Source organism: Peromyscus maniculatus, chromosome 1, assembly GCF_049852395.1.
Source record: "Peromyscus maniculatus bairdii isolate BWxNUB_F1_BW_parent chromosome 1, HU_Pman_BW_mat_3.1, whole genome shotgun sequence".
NCBI classification, from domain to species: domain Eukaryota; kingdom Metazoa; phylum Chordata; class Mammalia; order Rodentia; family Cricetidae; genus Peromyscus; species Peromyscus maniculatus.
In genome coordinates, this window is record NC_134852.1 from 157,255,634 (window position 1) to 157,270,863 (window position 15,230).

At 49.8% G+C, this 15,230-nt stretch overlaps 2 protein-coding genes across 5 annotated transcripts in view; one reads left to right on the forward strand and one right to left on the reverse strand.

The window, feature by feature from the left end:
* Nucleotides 1–200: 200 nt before the first annotated feature.
* On the reverse strand, nt 201–15,152 carry C1H11orf86 (chromosome 1 C11orf86 homolog). 3 transcript variants are annotated; one of them, XR_001578509.3, is made up of 2 exons: nt 14,158–15,152; nt 201–1,378 (listed from the first exon to the last, which is right to left on the reverse strand). XR_001578509.3 is itself a non-coding variant. In XM_015999052.3 (2 exons), the coding sequence occupies exons 1-2, from the start codon at nt 2,370–2,372 to the stop codon at nt 1,280–1,282; spliced, it is 477 nt and encodes a 158-aa protein (XP_015854538.1). In that variant the 5' UTR covers nt 2,373–2,622; the 3' UTR covers nt 201–1,279. The 3 variants fall into 3 exon arrangements, 2 of the variants coding, with proteins under 2 accessions (XP_015854538.1, XP_006980619.2); XM_015999052.3 differs by lacking the exon at nt 14,158–15,152 and adding an exon at nt 1,992–2,622 and having other exon boundaries at nt 201–1,375; XM_006980557.4 differs by lacking the exon at nt 14,158–15,152 and adding an exon at nt 1,992–2,622.
* Pc (pyruvate carboxylase) overlaps nt 14,852–15,230 on the forward strand; it is a 94,284-nt gene continuing 93,905 nt past the window's right edge. Inside the window, exon 1 of one of the 2 annotated variants that reach the window (XM_006980562.4) lies at nt 14,852–15,214. The gene's annotated coding sequence lies outside the window, so the exon portion shown is untranslated. The remainder of the gene's footprint in view (nt 15,215–15,230) is intronic. The other variant, XM_076563950.1, reaches the window with a different exon arrangement.

A 15,230-nucleotide genomic window follows, 5' to 3' on the forward strand; every position in this document is an offset into this window, starting at 1 on the left:
GATACATTGCCTCCAAATAAACAAATAGAGCTGGCAAGATTGCTAAGTAGGAAAAGCACTCGCTGTGTGTCCTTGATGACCTGAGATCCAACCCCAGGACTCAGTGAAAAGAGTGAACCAACTCAGACCTCCACGTGTGCACTGTCATGAATGCGCGCGCGCGCGCGCACACACACACACACACACACACACACAGATAAAAATGCAATAATTTTTAAAGTCTCAACTCTGTTCCCACAGTCTAGCTTCTAGGCCAAGTTCCCAATGGCTGCCAAGGACACATATTGCCCAGGACCTCTTCTGTGCTTGGGTAGTCTTGCCAGGTTTCTAAGCTCTGAGAAAACAAGGAGCCCATCACTGTATCTCCTGGACTTAGCCAAGCCCTCAGTGATCAGGCCGGAACCTGAAGAACTCACAGGACCCACCAGAAGGCCTGATACCTTTCCAAGAGCTCAGACCCTCTCCCCGTGTGGCCCTAGGAGATCCCTTTGCCCTCTCAGAGTGAGACCTTGGACTCTGGACTCCTGTCTCACAGGAGCTGGGAGAGGTTCAGAGTTTACGTGTTAGTCACTAGGCAAATAATTTCCTCAGTTCAGTGGCTTTATTAATGTGTTCAACCCCAGTGTCAGGTACTGGGTGTGTGTGTGTGTGTAGGCAGAAGGTCTCTTTCCTTCTCTGGGCCTCTGTTACCCTCTGTCACACAGGGAGGGAGACTTCCCTGCTTCCTTCATCAGGATACAATGAGGCCCAAGGCAGTAATATGCATGTGTGGGCTTCTCAGGCATACAGCAGCCATAGTGAGGACAGTCCAGATCCGGTCCTAGCCTTTGCAGGCTCACTGTGAGGGAGATCCGAGTCTTGGCTTGTCACTAGCGGGCCAAGGTGGAACTGGGTCCTGTGAGCAGGCGATATTCAAGAAATTCTCAGCCGCGTTTGGCTTCACTGAACTCTGTCCTAGAGGTGGGTGGCTGGTCTGTGTAGGGTCAAGAGTGTTGTTGATACTCCCGTTTCTCTGTGGGTCCCTAAGACCTTCATACTTGTCAGCCCAGGAGGCAGAGAGCTGAGTGCCCTCTCCTCAGCTCTGTGGAGGTCTTTGTTAAGAGCTAGCTGCCAGAACCAAAAAGGGCAGCCACACAAGGCCTTGAAGGATCTCGTGACAGAGACCTCCGTGGGTCACATGCCAAAGGCCAGAGCAGTTCAGAGTACAGAAAAGCCGTGAAGAAGCAGATGAGGAGACACGGGGGTCCAGCCGGGGGAGTGAGGGGCGATCACAGCAGCTCTAGCTGTTGGTGTCCAACAGGGTCTCTGGGGAGGCTGGTCGATTCAGGGTCACACCAGGGAAGCTGGCGACAAAGCTCTTCCACCTTCTCCTCACCTGCTGGAAGACCAAAGTAAGGGAAACAACTCAGTGGTGGGCTTCAGCTGCTGTTCCACTCACGGCCACCAGGTGGGGGTAGATCCCCGAAAGAGAGGCCAAGCTCCTGCGGGAGGGGGCACTCTTGCCCCCGGGGAGGCAAGGCCAGGAGGGGTGAGGAAGTCTACTCTTCTTCCCTGGTCAGAGAGCGACAGTAACTTGCCAGAAGTTGCATTGGCCAATCTTGCCTCCTGCTGTAGTCACCCGTCCAGTCCAACACAGTATTACATTACTCATCTCGATACGGCTCTGAAAGGCTGGCATGGTGGTACATGCCTGGATTCCCGGCACTCAGGACACAGTAGGATCACGAGTTCCAGGCCACTCAGAGCTAGAGTGAGACCCTATCTCAGACACACGGAGTTCTGACCATACCCCACCCAGGCCCCATTCCATCCTTCCTCCCACCTTCATTGATCCCCCAGTGCTCACAGAGAAAATCCCAGCTGCTTTCAGAATGCGTTCAAGCCCCCGGTATTTTGCTTGGCTTTCTTCAGGGCAGCTGTGCTCTTAACCCTTCGCTGCCCTGGGTCCCCACCGTCCCCCAGAGAACTGATAATTCAGTTTGAAGCCGCACCTGTTGGTATTGCCTCAGCCACCGCTGGCTGCCTTCTCTCTGGGTTTGGATCAGCTGCTCGGTGTCTCCCAGGGTCCCTGGCAGCCGCTCCTGAACAGGGACCTCCAGCCCTTCTGTGCCGGCAAGGCCCTGCGACCTGGACTTCTCACGGCCCTGTCTGAGGCTCAGTGCCCGGTGGAGTCGGCCCTCCAGGGGCCTCCCCTGGGACTCATGGAGCTTCCCGTAGCAGGGCCGGGGTTCTCGAAAGGACCGACTGCGCAGGCTGGTGGCCATGGTTCTGGAGGCTGTAACTGCTCCGTAAGCCACTAACTTTGTGAGATGGTCCAGGGCCTCCACACTTAAGATGGAGGCAAAGGTCAGCGCTGCTGAGGTGGCTGTCATAAACCAAAGGGCAGGCCACAAAGGCCAAACATCTCTGAGTCATTTCCCCGTTGTCTCTTCATCCTGTGGGACTAGATAGCCCAGGCTGGCCTCAAACTCATAATCCTCCTGAGTGCTGGACTAGCTCCTACTGTCTTTCCTCCTCACTCTGCAGGCAGCCTACCCTTGGGGACCTTGGCCTCCTCTGAACTTGGCCTTGGCCATCTGGACCACTCAACGCGTTGACATTAAGTAAAGGTGCTTCCACAGCAGAGAGCATAGAACACCTTCCGCCTGGGACTGCCAGATCGTAAATACCAGAGTGAAGTTGGGTAAGGCAGCGGGCGGAACAGCGGACAGCTTGTTTAATGGCTTCAGACTTTCAGGTTTACAAGGTGACAAGAGCTCTGGGCACTTTACAAGGTGACACATAAAAACCACGACCCATAGGGGCTGGGGAGACAGCTCATTCATAAGGTGCTTGCTGAACAGGATCTGGGTTTGGCTCCCTGAGGCCCATGTCGGGAGGTGGATGTGCAGCACACGCTGAAATCCCAACACCAGGGAGACAGGAGCCTCCCTGGGGCCCTTCTGGCCTCCGACTTGAGCTGCACTGGTGAGCTCCTGGTCAGTGAGAGGCCCTGTCTCAGTAAGGTGAAGGCTGTCAAAATGGCTGTGTGGGTAATGGCGTTTGCCAAGCCTGACAACCTGAGTTTGATCCTTGGGACTCATATGGTGGAAGGGGAGAACGGACTCCCACAGGTTGTCCTCTCTCTGCTACACATGCGCTGTGGCGCTCACACTCCGGCTCTCAAGAATATACAACAAAGAGACAAACAAACAAACAAACGAATGAATGAATAAATGTAATTTGAAAATCTAAAAAGGTGAAGCCAGGCATGGTGGCACATGTTTTTAATCTCAGTGCTCAAGAGCTACAGTCAGGGGAAATCTTCATTAGTTTGAGAGCAGCCTGGTCTACACAGCTAGTTCCTCTAAAAAAAATAAATAAATAAAAAAATAAAGGTAGAGAATGACAGAGGAAGATACCTGATGTAAACCCCCCACGTAAGTCCTTCACACACATATATTACCCAGAGACACAAAGAAAGAAAGATTGACAGTAAGTATTATTTCACTATACCAGACTTTCCTTGTGTTGTTTTAGACAGGATCTTATGTAGCCCAGACTGCTCTCAAATGTGTCAGAGGATGATCTTGAACTCCTGACCCCCCTGTTTCCACCTCCTGAGTTCTTGGATTACAAGTACGAGTCACCATGCTGGGTGTAGATAGTGCTAGGTTTGGAACACAGATCCTTGTACATTCTAGGCAAGCACTGTACCAACTGAGCTACAGCCTCAGCCTAGGAGGAAAAAAAAAAAAGAAATGAAGAAAAGAGAGAAACAGGACAGCCCCTGGAGGTGTCAGGAGGCCTGGATTTTTCCAGCCCTAGCTTTGCCCTGGATATTCTAGCAAAGCACATGGTTAGGAGCTCCGGCTCTGGGGACCACTGTCTTCTAAGTGAACTGCAGTCTCACTGCTGGAAGCTCTGTGACCTTGGGTTACATGCTGCTTGCCTCGGTCCCCTCACCTGTGACAGGGACAGAGAACCCAGGCCATCGTGTGGACTAACTGGGGTGCACAGGTCTGGGACACTGCAGACACTCGATTAAAGTGAGTTGGTGGCGTTCATTCTTTGTTGCTGTTGTTGTTGGCTTCTCTGTGTAGCTGTGGCTGTCCTAGAACTCACTGAGCTCCTCTTCCCTCTTCCTCTGCCTCCCAAGTGCTGGGATTGAAGGTGTGCGCCCCCACTCGCGCCCATGAGTGAGCTTGAGTGCAGAGGTCACTGGACAACTCTGGGGTGCAGAGTCCCGGTGAATGCACTGAGGTTGTCGGGCTTCCCTGCAGGAACGTTTGTTTACCCGCTGGGCCATTTCTTCAACTCATATACAACATTTAAAAAAATTCCAAGTGAATCCCTGCCCTTCAGCGGCAGCCTGTCCCACAAACCTGTTCTGAGGTGGACCCAGGTCTCTTGTTACTCCTCCTCACTCTGTAGCCCTGGCTGGACTCGAACTCACAGAGATCTGCCTGCCTCTGTCTCTTGAGTGCCTGGCTACTGTTGAGACAGGATTTCCTGCAGCCCAGAATGGCCTCACACTCGAACTCCTGGTCCTTCTGCCTCCACCCCTTAAGTGCAAGGATTACAGCCGTGCACCACACACCTCTTTATCCAATAGACCTGTGCCCCTAGTGCTAAACCGCTCACACCCCTTTCTGGTTTAAAGACTTCACAACCATTAGCACCCTCATCTCAGCACACGTAGTCAGCTCGGATCTCCAGTCTTTGGTCAGGGGATGTGCTCAGGGGTAAAGTGCTTGCCTGGAGTGTGCCAGGCCTGCCTTCTAGCCTCTGCCCCACAGAAACTTAGGGCTGTGGGACTAGGGTATGACCTGAGCCCAAAAGGTGCTGCTGACTCCCTGGCCCCTACATCAAGCTCATAACTGGAGACCACCTCCTTGCTAAAAGTTTGGCAATTTTTTTTTTTTTTTGTTTTGTTTTCCAGAGCTGAGGACCGAACCCAGGGCCCTGGGCTTGCTAGGCAAGTGCTCTACTACTGAGCTAAATCCCCAACTCCTGGTTTTTTTTTTTTTTTTTTTTTTTTTTTTTTTTTTTTTTGAGACAGGGTTTCTCTGTGTAGTTTTGGTGCCTGTCCTGAATCTCACTCTGTAGACCAGGCTGGTCTTGAACTCACAGAGATCTGCCTGGCTCTGCCTCCTGAGTGCTGGGATTAAAGGCGCGTGCTACCACCACTGTCCAGCTTTACAATATTTTTCATTTATTTATTTTATGTACGTGAGTATTTTGCTGGCATGTGTGTATGTACACCACATGTGTGCTGGTGCCTGCTGAGGCCAGAAAAGGCAGTCAGGCCCTTGGAACTAGAGTTATGAATGATTTGTGGACCACCATATAGGTGCTGGGAAATGAGCCAGGGTCCTCTGAAAGAGCAGTGAGTGCTCTTAACTGGAGAGCCATCTCCAGCCCCTCATCTTCCCAGACCTAGATCTGAGTGATGCCTCCCAAGAGGTCTGCTTGCCCCCTTGATGCTGGGTAAGGTAGACTGTCCCTCTGGCAGCCCAACAATGCACACATCCTCCTTAACCCTTCACTGAGCATCCCCTGGCGCTAGGAAACCGTTAAGTACTGAAGGCTGTTAGTTACCCTTTGCCACATGACAAATTACCCGGGGGAAGGAATAGAGGCCCTGTATGAGGCCAAAATGTCTTCCTCTCTTTCTAACTTTTTTTTTTTTTTTTTTTTTTAAGACAGAGTCTCACAGACCTGCTTGGCCTAGAACTCACTCTGCAGACCAGGCTGGCCTTAAACCCACACAGATCCACCTGCCTGCCTCCCCAGTGCTGGGACTAAATTCCTGCACCACCACGCTCTGCCCTCATTTGGGTTTTACCCATTGTCTTTCAGGCAGTTTTGCTGCTGCTGGAGCTAATCCCTCCATGGATTTCATCTAAACCTCCGGAGAGCTTAATGAAATTTAGTGGCTTAAAACAACATTAGTGGCTTAAGACAGCACACCGTTATTATCTCTTTGTTCCTGGGGGTAGTGGAACTGGAGTGACTGAGCCCGGGGCTGGCCTCTCAAGGGCTCCCATCAAGGTCTGCAGTCTCCCCCAGGTGGTCCTGGTGGCGGTCTGCTTCAAGCTCAGACTCCAGAGCTGTTGACAGGAGTCAGTTTCTGCTTGATCTCAGATTCTGCCTGGGCGGTTGCTGCTTGATCCTCTTCAAAGAGCCACTCACGACAGAGCAGCTTGCTCCAGTCAGTGAGCAAGTGTGAGTGAGGGCCGGAGCTCAGGGGCATGACAGAAGCCAGGCTCTGAGCTGTGATGCTGGAAGTGGCATTCATCCCTTCCTGCTGGATTCTGTTTCTTAGAAGCAAGTTGCCAGGCCCGGCCTGCTCTCAGTGAGGAGGGCTGCACATGGAGGCTGTGCTTCGTAATTATTTTTAAAGTTTTTATTAGAAATTTAAATATAGCCAGGTGGCGGTGGCGTATGCCTTTAATCCCAGCACTCAGAGGCAGAGGCAGGCAGATCTCTGTGAGTTCGAGGCCAGCCTGGTCTATAGAGCGAGATCCAGAACAGGCACCAAAACTACACAGAGAAACCCTGTCTCAAAAACAAAAAACAAAAACAAACAAAAAAATTTAAATATATATACATTTTGAGCATATTCTTTCCCCTCCCCCAACTCCTGCTAGAGCCTCCCTACCCACTCAACTTTATGTTCCTTCTCTCTCTTTCTTAAAAAAAAAGACCAAAAAGAAAAAAAAAAGAAAATCAAAACATAAAACTAAAAGAAAATCAGTAATAGAAAACAAAAAGTTCACATAAAAAAAACAAAACAAAACAACCCAGGGAGTCTGTTTCCTATCAGCCAACTACTCCTGGGCCTGGCCTGCCCTGGACTGCAGCTGACAGATCCAGGGACTAGTGTTATGGTTTTGTCAACTTAGCACAAGCTAGAATCACCTGGGAAGAGGGACCCTAAGCTACAAAACCACTTCCATCGGATTGGCCCGTGGGCAAGTCTGTGAGGGCACTGCCTTGATGAGTGAGTGATGTGGGAGGGCCCCGCCCACTGTGTGTGGTGCCATCCCGGTCCAGGTGGCCAGGGCTGGATAAAAAAGCAAGCTGAGGGAGTTATGAGGATCCAGCCAGTTAACAGCCAGCGTTCCTCTACGGTCTCTGCTTCAGGTCCTGCCTCCAGGTTCCTGCCCTGACTTCCCTTCACGATGGGCTGTGATCAGGATGCCTTATGTCAAATAAACCGTTCCTCCCCAAGTTGCTTTCTGGTCATGGCGTCTGTCACGGCAATGGGAAGCCGACTAGGACAGAGGGGAACGTCAGCAGCCTGGGGTCACGGGGTCATCCTAGAGAGTCCCCTGCAGGGGCTTAGAGCTCCAAACCCAGGGCACTGCTGACGTCTAGGGCCTTGTTCTCTTTTGTTGCCTCGGCTGCTCTGGGACTGTGGAGCCTCGGTTAGCTTCAGACCTGCACGATCCTCCTGTCACCATCCTTTCAGGGAAGGGGACAATTCTAGAGAGACACTGTGCTATCAGCCCATCACGGTAACAGACCCCAAAGAAGAACACTTCTCCAGGAATCTCGTGCTGGGCGGAAGGAAAGGCTGAAGGCCAGGTGCTCGTCGGAGGAGCAGCCTGACTTCCAGGAAGAGATTTCACTTAGCTTTGACAGTTTATCTGACCACTCCCGGCTCAGCCTCCCAAGTGCTAGGATTACAGACGGGAGCCACCACCCATCCAGGGTTCTCGTTTCCTTAGTTCGGACGACTGGTCTACAGTTTTGGTTTTGAAATGCTCACAGAGAAGCTGGGACAGTTCTCAGGTTCAACACCACCTTATTACTTGGTGACGAGTGCCGTTACCCACCAAGCTTCCCACAGGCGAATCAGAGCCAATAGTAAACAATCAGACTTTTACTGAAAAACTACTGCAAAATTCCCGGGTGCTTAAGGTCTCCTGTATGGGAGGGAGCTTAATGTACAGAGCAAAGAACACAGCATGTTCAGATGTGCGGGGCTGACATGGGTAGGCCCTGCCTCCTGAGCTTCTTCCTCATCGGGAAGCCCAAACTCCCTCGGCTGACGAGCACAAGGACATGTCCTGCTGGAAGCCCACTGTAGAAACAGGCCTGGGCAGAGGGCAGAAAAGCTATCTGTACAACCGGGTCCCAGGCACTCCTTATCTTATGGGAGATCTTGGAAGTGCTTTGTTCAAAGCTCTTCTGGGTTTAAGGCTGTGTCCTTAAAGATGCAAATGTCAAAACAAAGCCCTTTGTTTGACAGCTGAAGTCTGTACTTTTTTTTTGGTATTTGAGACAGGGTTTCTCTGTGTAGTTTTGCGCCTTTCCTGGATCTCACTCTGTAGACCAGGCTGGCCTCGAACTCACAGAGATCTGCCTGACTCTGCCTCCCGAGTGCTGGGATTAAAGGTGTGCGCCACTGCTGCCTGGCTTGAAGTCTATGCTTTTTTACCTCATGTTTTTCCAGGTGATCCAAGGTGACCGACCGATGGAATACAAAAAAAAAAAAAAAAAAAAAAAAAGCACAGCCTAGGAGTACCAGGCTGTGGGATAGAGAGAAGGATCACTTCTGTTCTGGGAGCCTCAGTGTCCACATCTGTCAAATGGGCACAGCATTCCTTCATTGACAGGGTTACTACGTCAACCAGAAGAGTTGTGGCTCTGAGTGGGTTGGAGATTCGGTTGGAGATTCATCCCTCTCCTCCATCTCATCCTGTGGGCCGTGACATTGCTATAGTGAGGTATCTACCACAGGCTTTGTGTACTTGCTCATTGAAACAGCTATGTGACAGAGCAGAAATTCCATGTTCACTGTGGCAAAGGAGATGTTATGGTCACCCCAATAAAATTGGGAGGCACTTTGGAGGTCACTGTCCATCCCTTTGCTTGTTGGGGGTCATATATTCAGAGGAAAGAGAGGATCTCAGAATCAGCAGAGATGTCTACAACCGAGGCTTCCCAGTGCTGGTGAAGGTGGGCGCGGGAGGGGCGGGGATGAGGGTGGCAACAGGGCTAAAGGAACCTAAAAACCACAACGGGGGAAACATTGAGGTTTAAGTTCCTTCCAACCCAAAATCTACCCCCAGGCACAGGCAGCCTCGCACAGCCGCACAGTTTGCACACTGCACAGTCCGTGCACACTTGTGGGGCAGGTGGGAACTGCAGCCTAAGAGGAGGGGCTCTGAGGTGTCGGGGGCGGGGGGGGGGGGGGGGGGAGAAAGGAACCACCAAGAGGTGAGGATGGAAACTCGGGTTAGACTGGCTTCATCAGCCTGGATCAAGACTTCTAAAGTGCCGGGCGGTGGTGGCACCTTTAATCCCAGCGCTCAGGAGACAGAGGTAAGGCAGATCTCTGAGTTCCAGGCCAGCCTGGGGTACACAGAGAAATCTTGCCTCAAAAAAGCAAAATAAAAATAAGAGCCTGATATCAGGTGGTTGAATTCTCAGCAACCACATGGCAACTTATAATCATCTGTAACTCCAGTTCTCAGGGATTTTTTGCCCTCTTCTGGCTTCTGAGAACACTAGGCAAAGCAGTCATATATACATAAAATGATAATAAAATAGTGCTTTAAAAAAAGAGAGAAGAGCCGGGCGGCGGTGGCGCACGCCTTTAATCCCAGCACTCGGGAGGCAGAGGCAGGCGGATCTCTGTGAGTTCGAGGCCAGCCTGGGCTACCAAGTGAGTTCCAGGAAAGGCGCAAAGCTACACAGAGAAACCCTGTCTCGAAAAACAAAAAAACAAAAAAAAACCAAAAAAAACAAAAAAAAAAAAAAGAGAGAAGAGCTCTCTCTCATTGGCTCCCCTCACATCAGCTTGCTTGTCCACACTCCAGCTCCACCCGGACTGTTGCAGGTGTTGGCTGTAGTTGACTCTTCCTTCTTCACTACAGAGGTCTGGATTCTTCTGTCCTACAGGCCTCTGGGCCTTTGGGCCAGTTTCATTTACTCTAATCCATTTAACTTCTTATCATGGGCTGGTTTCTCTTTATCAGGGAACTGTTTGTCAAACTCAACTCTTCAAGAGGCTCTATTCAAAAGTGATCGGGGGTTAGAAGACAAAACCATATTACTCTCCAGAAAATGGACACACAAAGAAGCAAGAAGGTCCTTACAGGAGCCCCTGAGATGCTGGACACACTTCCCTCCCTCCCTGTCCGGGGTCCATATTCTATGTGTCATGGCCAAACTCCTAGCCAAACCTGCCTAGGCCAGGCTCCGCCCCTTTGTCTGCTCTTGCTTTCTGTCGAAATCCAGGAGTCCAGCCAAGTTTCCCAAGAACTCAACAATCAGTGGTGGGTTGGTCAGAAAGTGGGAAAAAAAAATCAGTAAAAAGTTTTCTGGGCTCCACCCAAGATTTCCTGGCACATAATGTCTAAGAGTGGGTGTGAACCCAGAAGTCAGGTTAGTTTTGTATTTAAATGCACCAGGAAGGTTCTTTTTTAAGATTTATTTATTTTTATTTTATGTGCATTGATGTTTTGCATGTATGTCTGTGTGAAGGTGTCAGATCCCCAGGAACTGGAGTTACAGACAGTTGTGAACTGCCATGTGGGTGCTGGAAATTGAACCCAGGTCCTCTTGAAGAGCAGCTAGTGCTCTTAACCGCTGAGCCATCTCTCCAGCCCCACCAGGAAGGTTCTTATTACCTCAAGAGTCTAGGAAATACTTCTGAGGTCTCCCAGTGTATCTCAACAGTCACAAAAGACCCATCTGGAGAGCTTCTAAACCAGCATGGAAATATAGGGCCCTCAGTCTCCAGGGATGGTCTTAGGTGGCTTGGGCAATGCTGTTGGTGTTTCCTTCCTTCCTTCCTTCCTTCCTTCCTTCCTTCCTTCCTTCCTTCCTTCCTTCCTTCCTTCTTTATTTCCTTTCTCTCTCTCTCTCTTTCTTTTGTTTGTTTGTTTTTTGAGACAGAGTTTCTTCTGTGTTAACGGTCTTGGCTGTCATAGAACTCACTTTGTAGATCAGGCTGACCTCAAACTCAAGAGATCTGTCTGCCTCTGCCTCCCAAGTGCTGGGATTAAAGCCGGGGGCCACTGCCCAGTTGCTGTGGGTGTTTCTAACTTCCAGTTCCTCTCAGAAGGTAGAGCTCAGGGTTTCTGCTATCACCAGCAATGGTACCTCTAGGGCTCTGACATGGATGGTATAGAGCCCAGGCTGTGAAATAGTTCCCAGCCATTGTAAACCTTCTCACCCCAGCTTTTGGTCAGGCTGTTGGTCACTTGGCCTCTGCCTGGAATGGGATCCATCCCCAACTCTTTCAGGGGAACTCATCACTGCTCAGAGCCTACAGTTCCTTTGTTCACTCATGCCATGGGCCGTAGGAATCTATCATAAGAACTCAGCTGGTCATGGCAAAGCCACTACCTGAAGGATCAAGGAATTCCTTCAGAGGAAGCCAAATTCCAGGGAGCATTTGGTGTTATTTGGCTTGTTATATATCAGCTGTCTTCTGTTATGAAAATCATGTGTGCCTTCATAGTTTTCCCAATTGATTTTTCCCTAAGAATTGCTAACAGTGTGGACTGATCACTCCTTGGACATATACGTTTGAGGTATTTGGAGAACAGCCTCAGGAAAGGCTTCCTTCCCCCTAGCCCATCCGTTCTCCCCTTTAAGCACTGGAAGAAAATATCTCCCTTAGCCACTTTCAAAGACTAACAGAAATAACAGTCCAGACCACCACATGCTAGTCTCCTGAATTAAGGTAAATTTCACAAGGAGACACTGCCTAGGTCAGGTAGACATTAAGTAATAGCTTTGCACAATTTAGCTCGGACCCTCCTTTTCTTACAGCCTTACTAACTTTATAGACCTCTAACTCCTTACCTAACCACTTCTAGGAATATTTAGATAACCTTCTGCGCTGACAACTATGCTCAGCCAGAACCCCAGTTCAAGCCTCCCTGTAATTATCGTCATTGGCAGCATCTGGCCAGGTCCATCCCCAGATGGAGGAAAGTACCTTATCAGAGATACCTCTGTACTCTCTAAGAACAGACTTAAGCATCTGGGCTACCTGTTTGAGAAGGCCTGGTGGATGTGCCAATTAAGCTTAACTTCCTCCTTTCCCAAATCTTTCCTCTAGTTCCAGATCTCCCTTTAATTATCACCAGAGGCATCTAGCTGTACACCTGCCTAGTGACCGAGCACACTTTCTCCCACCCTGCAGAATAGCTTGGACAGATAAGGGTCAAAGGGATAAAAAGGCAGTTTTATTTTCAGAGAGGAGAGATAGAACTTAGAGGTATGAGGAAATGGAGAGGAAGAGAGGAATGAAGAGCTTGAGGACAGAGAACTGAGAGAAAAGGATTTTGACCAGAGAGAACGTGTGGATGAGATAGAAGATGAGGAAGAGCCAGGTGGGGAAGTACTAGCTGAGTAAGAATGAGATGAGAAGGAACTAGGTGAGGCAGAATTAAGATGAGAGAATTAAGATAGAACTTAGAGAGAACCGTAAAGGTAGAGAGAAATCAGGAAGAAAGGAGCTAGGCACGAGAACAGAACTGAAGCTGTGTAGATAGGATTTTTATCCCAGAGACATAAAAGCAAGTGGACTAAAGAGCTTTGTGTGCTGAGGTTCTATTTCCCGAAAATAGTCCTCTCCTGAGCCCCTGGGTCATATAATATTAGGGCTGTTCTTTTAATATGATACAAGACATACAAGAACCACTTTCTGGTTCTGTCTTCATCAGGTTCTGTGTTCAGTATGAGTCATCTGGGGTGAATGTAGATGTCATGTAAACCTTCAAGGGACTACATGTCATCTGCTCAGACCTCGATGTTCACAGGAACCAAGCAGAACAAGTCACACTCTCAAAGACCCTGTTGCATGGCCAGATAAACCTTTTTGAAGGACACAGGGATCCATATCTTATGCCTATGTAGTGGAGATTAGTTATAGACAGGAAGTGGGGAAATGATAGGTATTCATGTACGAGAAGAGTAATTAGTGTCAGTAATTAAAAGACTCAGTCACCATTAACTGCAATCCCTTTTCATGTGGAAATCCAGGTAGAGAAGGAGAGGCCTTTGCCCAAGGTCACACAGCTTTTAACTCTTTTCCTGACTTAAAAAAAAGTTAACAGGGGCTGGACATGGCTCAGTGGCTGAAAGCACATATTCTTGTAAAGGATCGAGTTTGATTCTCAGTACTAATCTCAGGCAGCTCACAACTGCCTGTAACTCCAGCCCCAGGGGAGCTAATATCCCTCTGTCCTCATATGAAGACATACACATAAGTAAATAATGATAAAGTAGTTTTTAAAAAGTTAGAGACCGAGTGAGGTAATGTGGGTCTCCAATCATAGCACTTAGAAGGTAGAGGAGTTTGAGGCTAGCCTGGGCTGAATGGTAAGACTTTGTCTCAAAAAACAGAAAACAAAACATAAACAACAACAACAAAAAGATAGTCTTGAACTTGATCATTCAGTACAATAGACCTCTTGGGGTTATGTAAGGAGCTCTGAAGCAGCCAGTATAAGAAGCTCATCCAAAGGGCAATATGAGACGCTGTCTGAACAAAGAAGTGAGCTGCTACTCTTTGTCTTTGGGTTCTGCTTTTTTTTTTTCCTGAGGCAATTCTTAGGTAGCTCAGGCTGGCCTAAAACTCCTGATCCTCAGCTGAGTGTGGTGGCACATGCCTTTAATCCCAGCACTCAAGAGGCAGAGGCAAGTGAATCTGGGAATTCCAGGCCAGCCTGATCTATATAGTGAGTTCTAGGTCAGCCAAGGCTACATAGGAAGAGCTTGCTGTCTCAGACAAGCAACAAACCAACCCAAACTTCCTGATCCTCCTGCCTCGGAGTGGCCAAGTGCTGGGATTAGAGTTTTGTATCATTATCCCTAGCTTTTTGGTCATTGTTATTAGGAATATGAAGACTTTGATGCAATGGCTGAGACTGCCTCTTGCCCACCACTTTCTCTAGCATAATACTAAGTACATACTAAGTGCTTAAAAGGAATATGTGAATAGGAAAATTGGAATTTAAGTCCATATTCTCCCACTAAATGGCTGTATTGGATCCATTCAGGGTAGGGATCCTGCAAGACAGATGAAAGGAGGACCGAGAGGTTGGAGTTTGTTGTTTTGTTTTGTTTTGAGAGAACATACTGCAGAGGCCCACCTCGAACTCAAAATCCTCTTGCCTCAGTCTTCTAAGTGCTGGTATTACATACCTGTGCCAGCTTGCCCAGCAGCCCAGTGGCAAGCTCTACACAGCAGAATCAGAGTCAATAAGCAAATATTGTTTAACGCGATGTTCTCATAACTCTTGATTGTCCTGTCAGGAAGTGGTTTATTTTTCTCTTCTTGGCCTTGAATGATGATGTTTACAGATTGTGTTTACTGTCTGGTCCCCTGTCATTGGAAGGCAGGCCTTTTGCGTTGGTGACTTCTCACTCCTGGTCTGGCACAGAGCCCAAATTATGAAGCTTTCCTTTCGTTAGCTAACCGAACCTTCTAGAGAGTTAACCTTTAAGATTCTGAGCCGCCCGGCTTTACAGATTAGGGAACGGAGCTCAGAGACGTGAAGCTGCTGCTCCAAGGTCACACAGGGGCGGGCTCCTGACCACCAACCCCACTCACGCAGCTACTAAAGGATGCAGGCACGCAACCGCGGAGTGGTACGGGCGCTTTCTCCTTCCTCATGCCCTTCGCTAACGCTTTTCCTGCGACCTCTTCTCTATCCGCTAACGTGTACCTGCGTCTGGCAGCGCTGCCCCAATCCCCGTGCATCTGTTATGATTGCGGTTTCGAGAGACACGTGCTACCCCAGTGAATGAATCGCACGTCCCCACCCCCGCCACAGCCAATCAGGATGAGCCGTAGCCGGACCACTTCCGCCTATTGCGGGCTCGGGCCACGCCAGACGGCCCACGTGAGGCTTAGGAGAAAAGGGTGTAGGCGGTGGCGCGTAGGGGGTGGGCTCTCCACGCCTCTTCACCAATCAGCAGGTCCTCCTGAGACGCGAGGGGCGGGGCCGATGCGAGGCGCCAACGCTTAAACCAGAGGGGTAGGTGGGTGCGGGGAGGAGTCCTGAAAGGGGGAGCGGTGAATGATAGACCCGTTCATCCAATCCTAGGAGGGGTTGGGCTGCATCAGCCAATAGGAAGTCTGATGGGCGGGGCCCGGCGCTGCAGCAAGTTTGGTTGCGCGGAGACCGCAGCTGTTCCCTGTCAGTGGAGGCAGAGGCCGTCAGAGGCGGCAGCCACGGTTTGCGGCGGTGGGGCGGAGGTGAGTGTCCGCGGCG

Excerpts from the sequence above, each read along its gene's own strand:
- C1H11orf86 (XM_006980557.4), bottom strand. The coding sequence starts at position 2,372 with ATGACAGCCACCTCAGCAGCGCTGACCTTTGCCTCCATCTTAAGTGTG. Across the intron at positions 1,379-1,991 it reads GGCTGAGGCAATACCAACAG|CAGGTGAGGAGAAGGTGGAA; the intron begins GTGCGGCTTCAA and ends TTGGTCTTCCAG.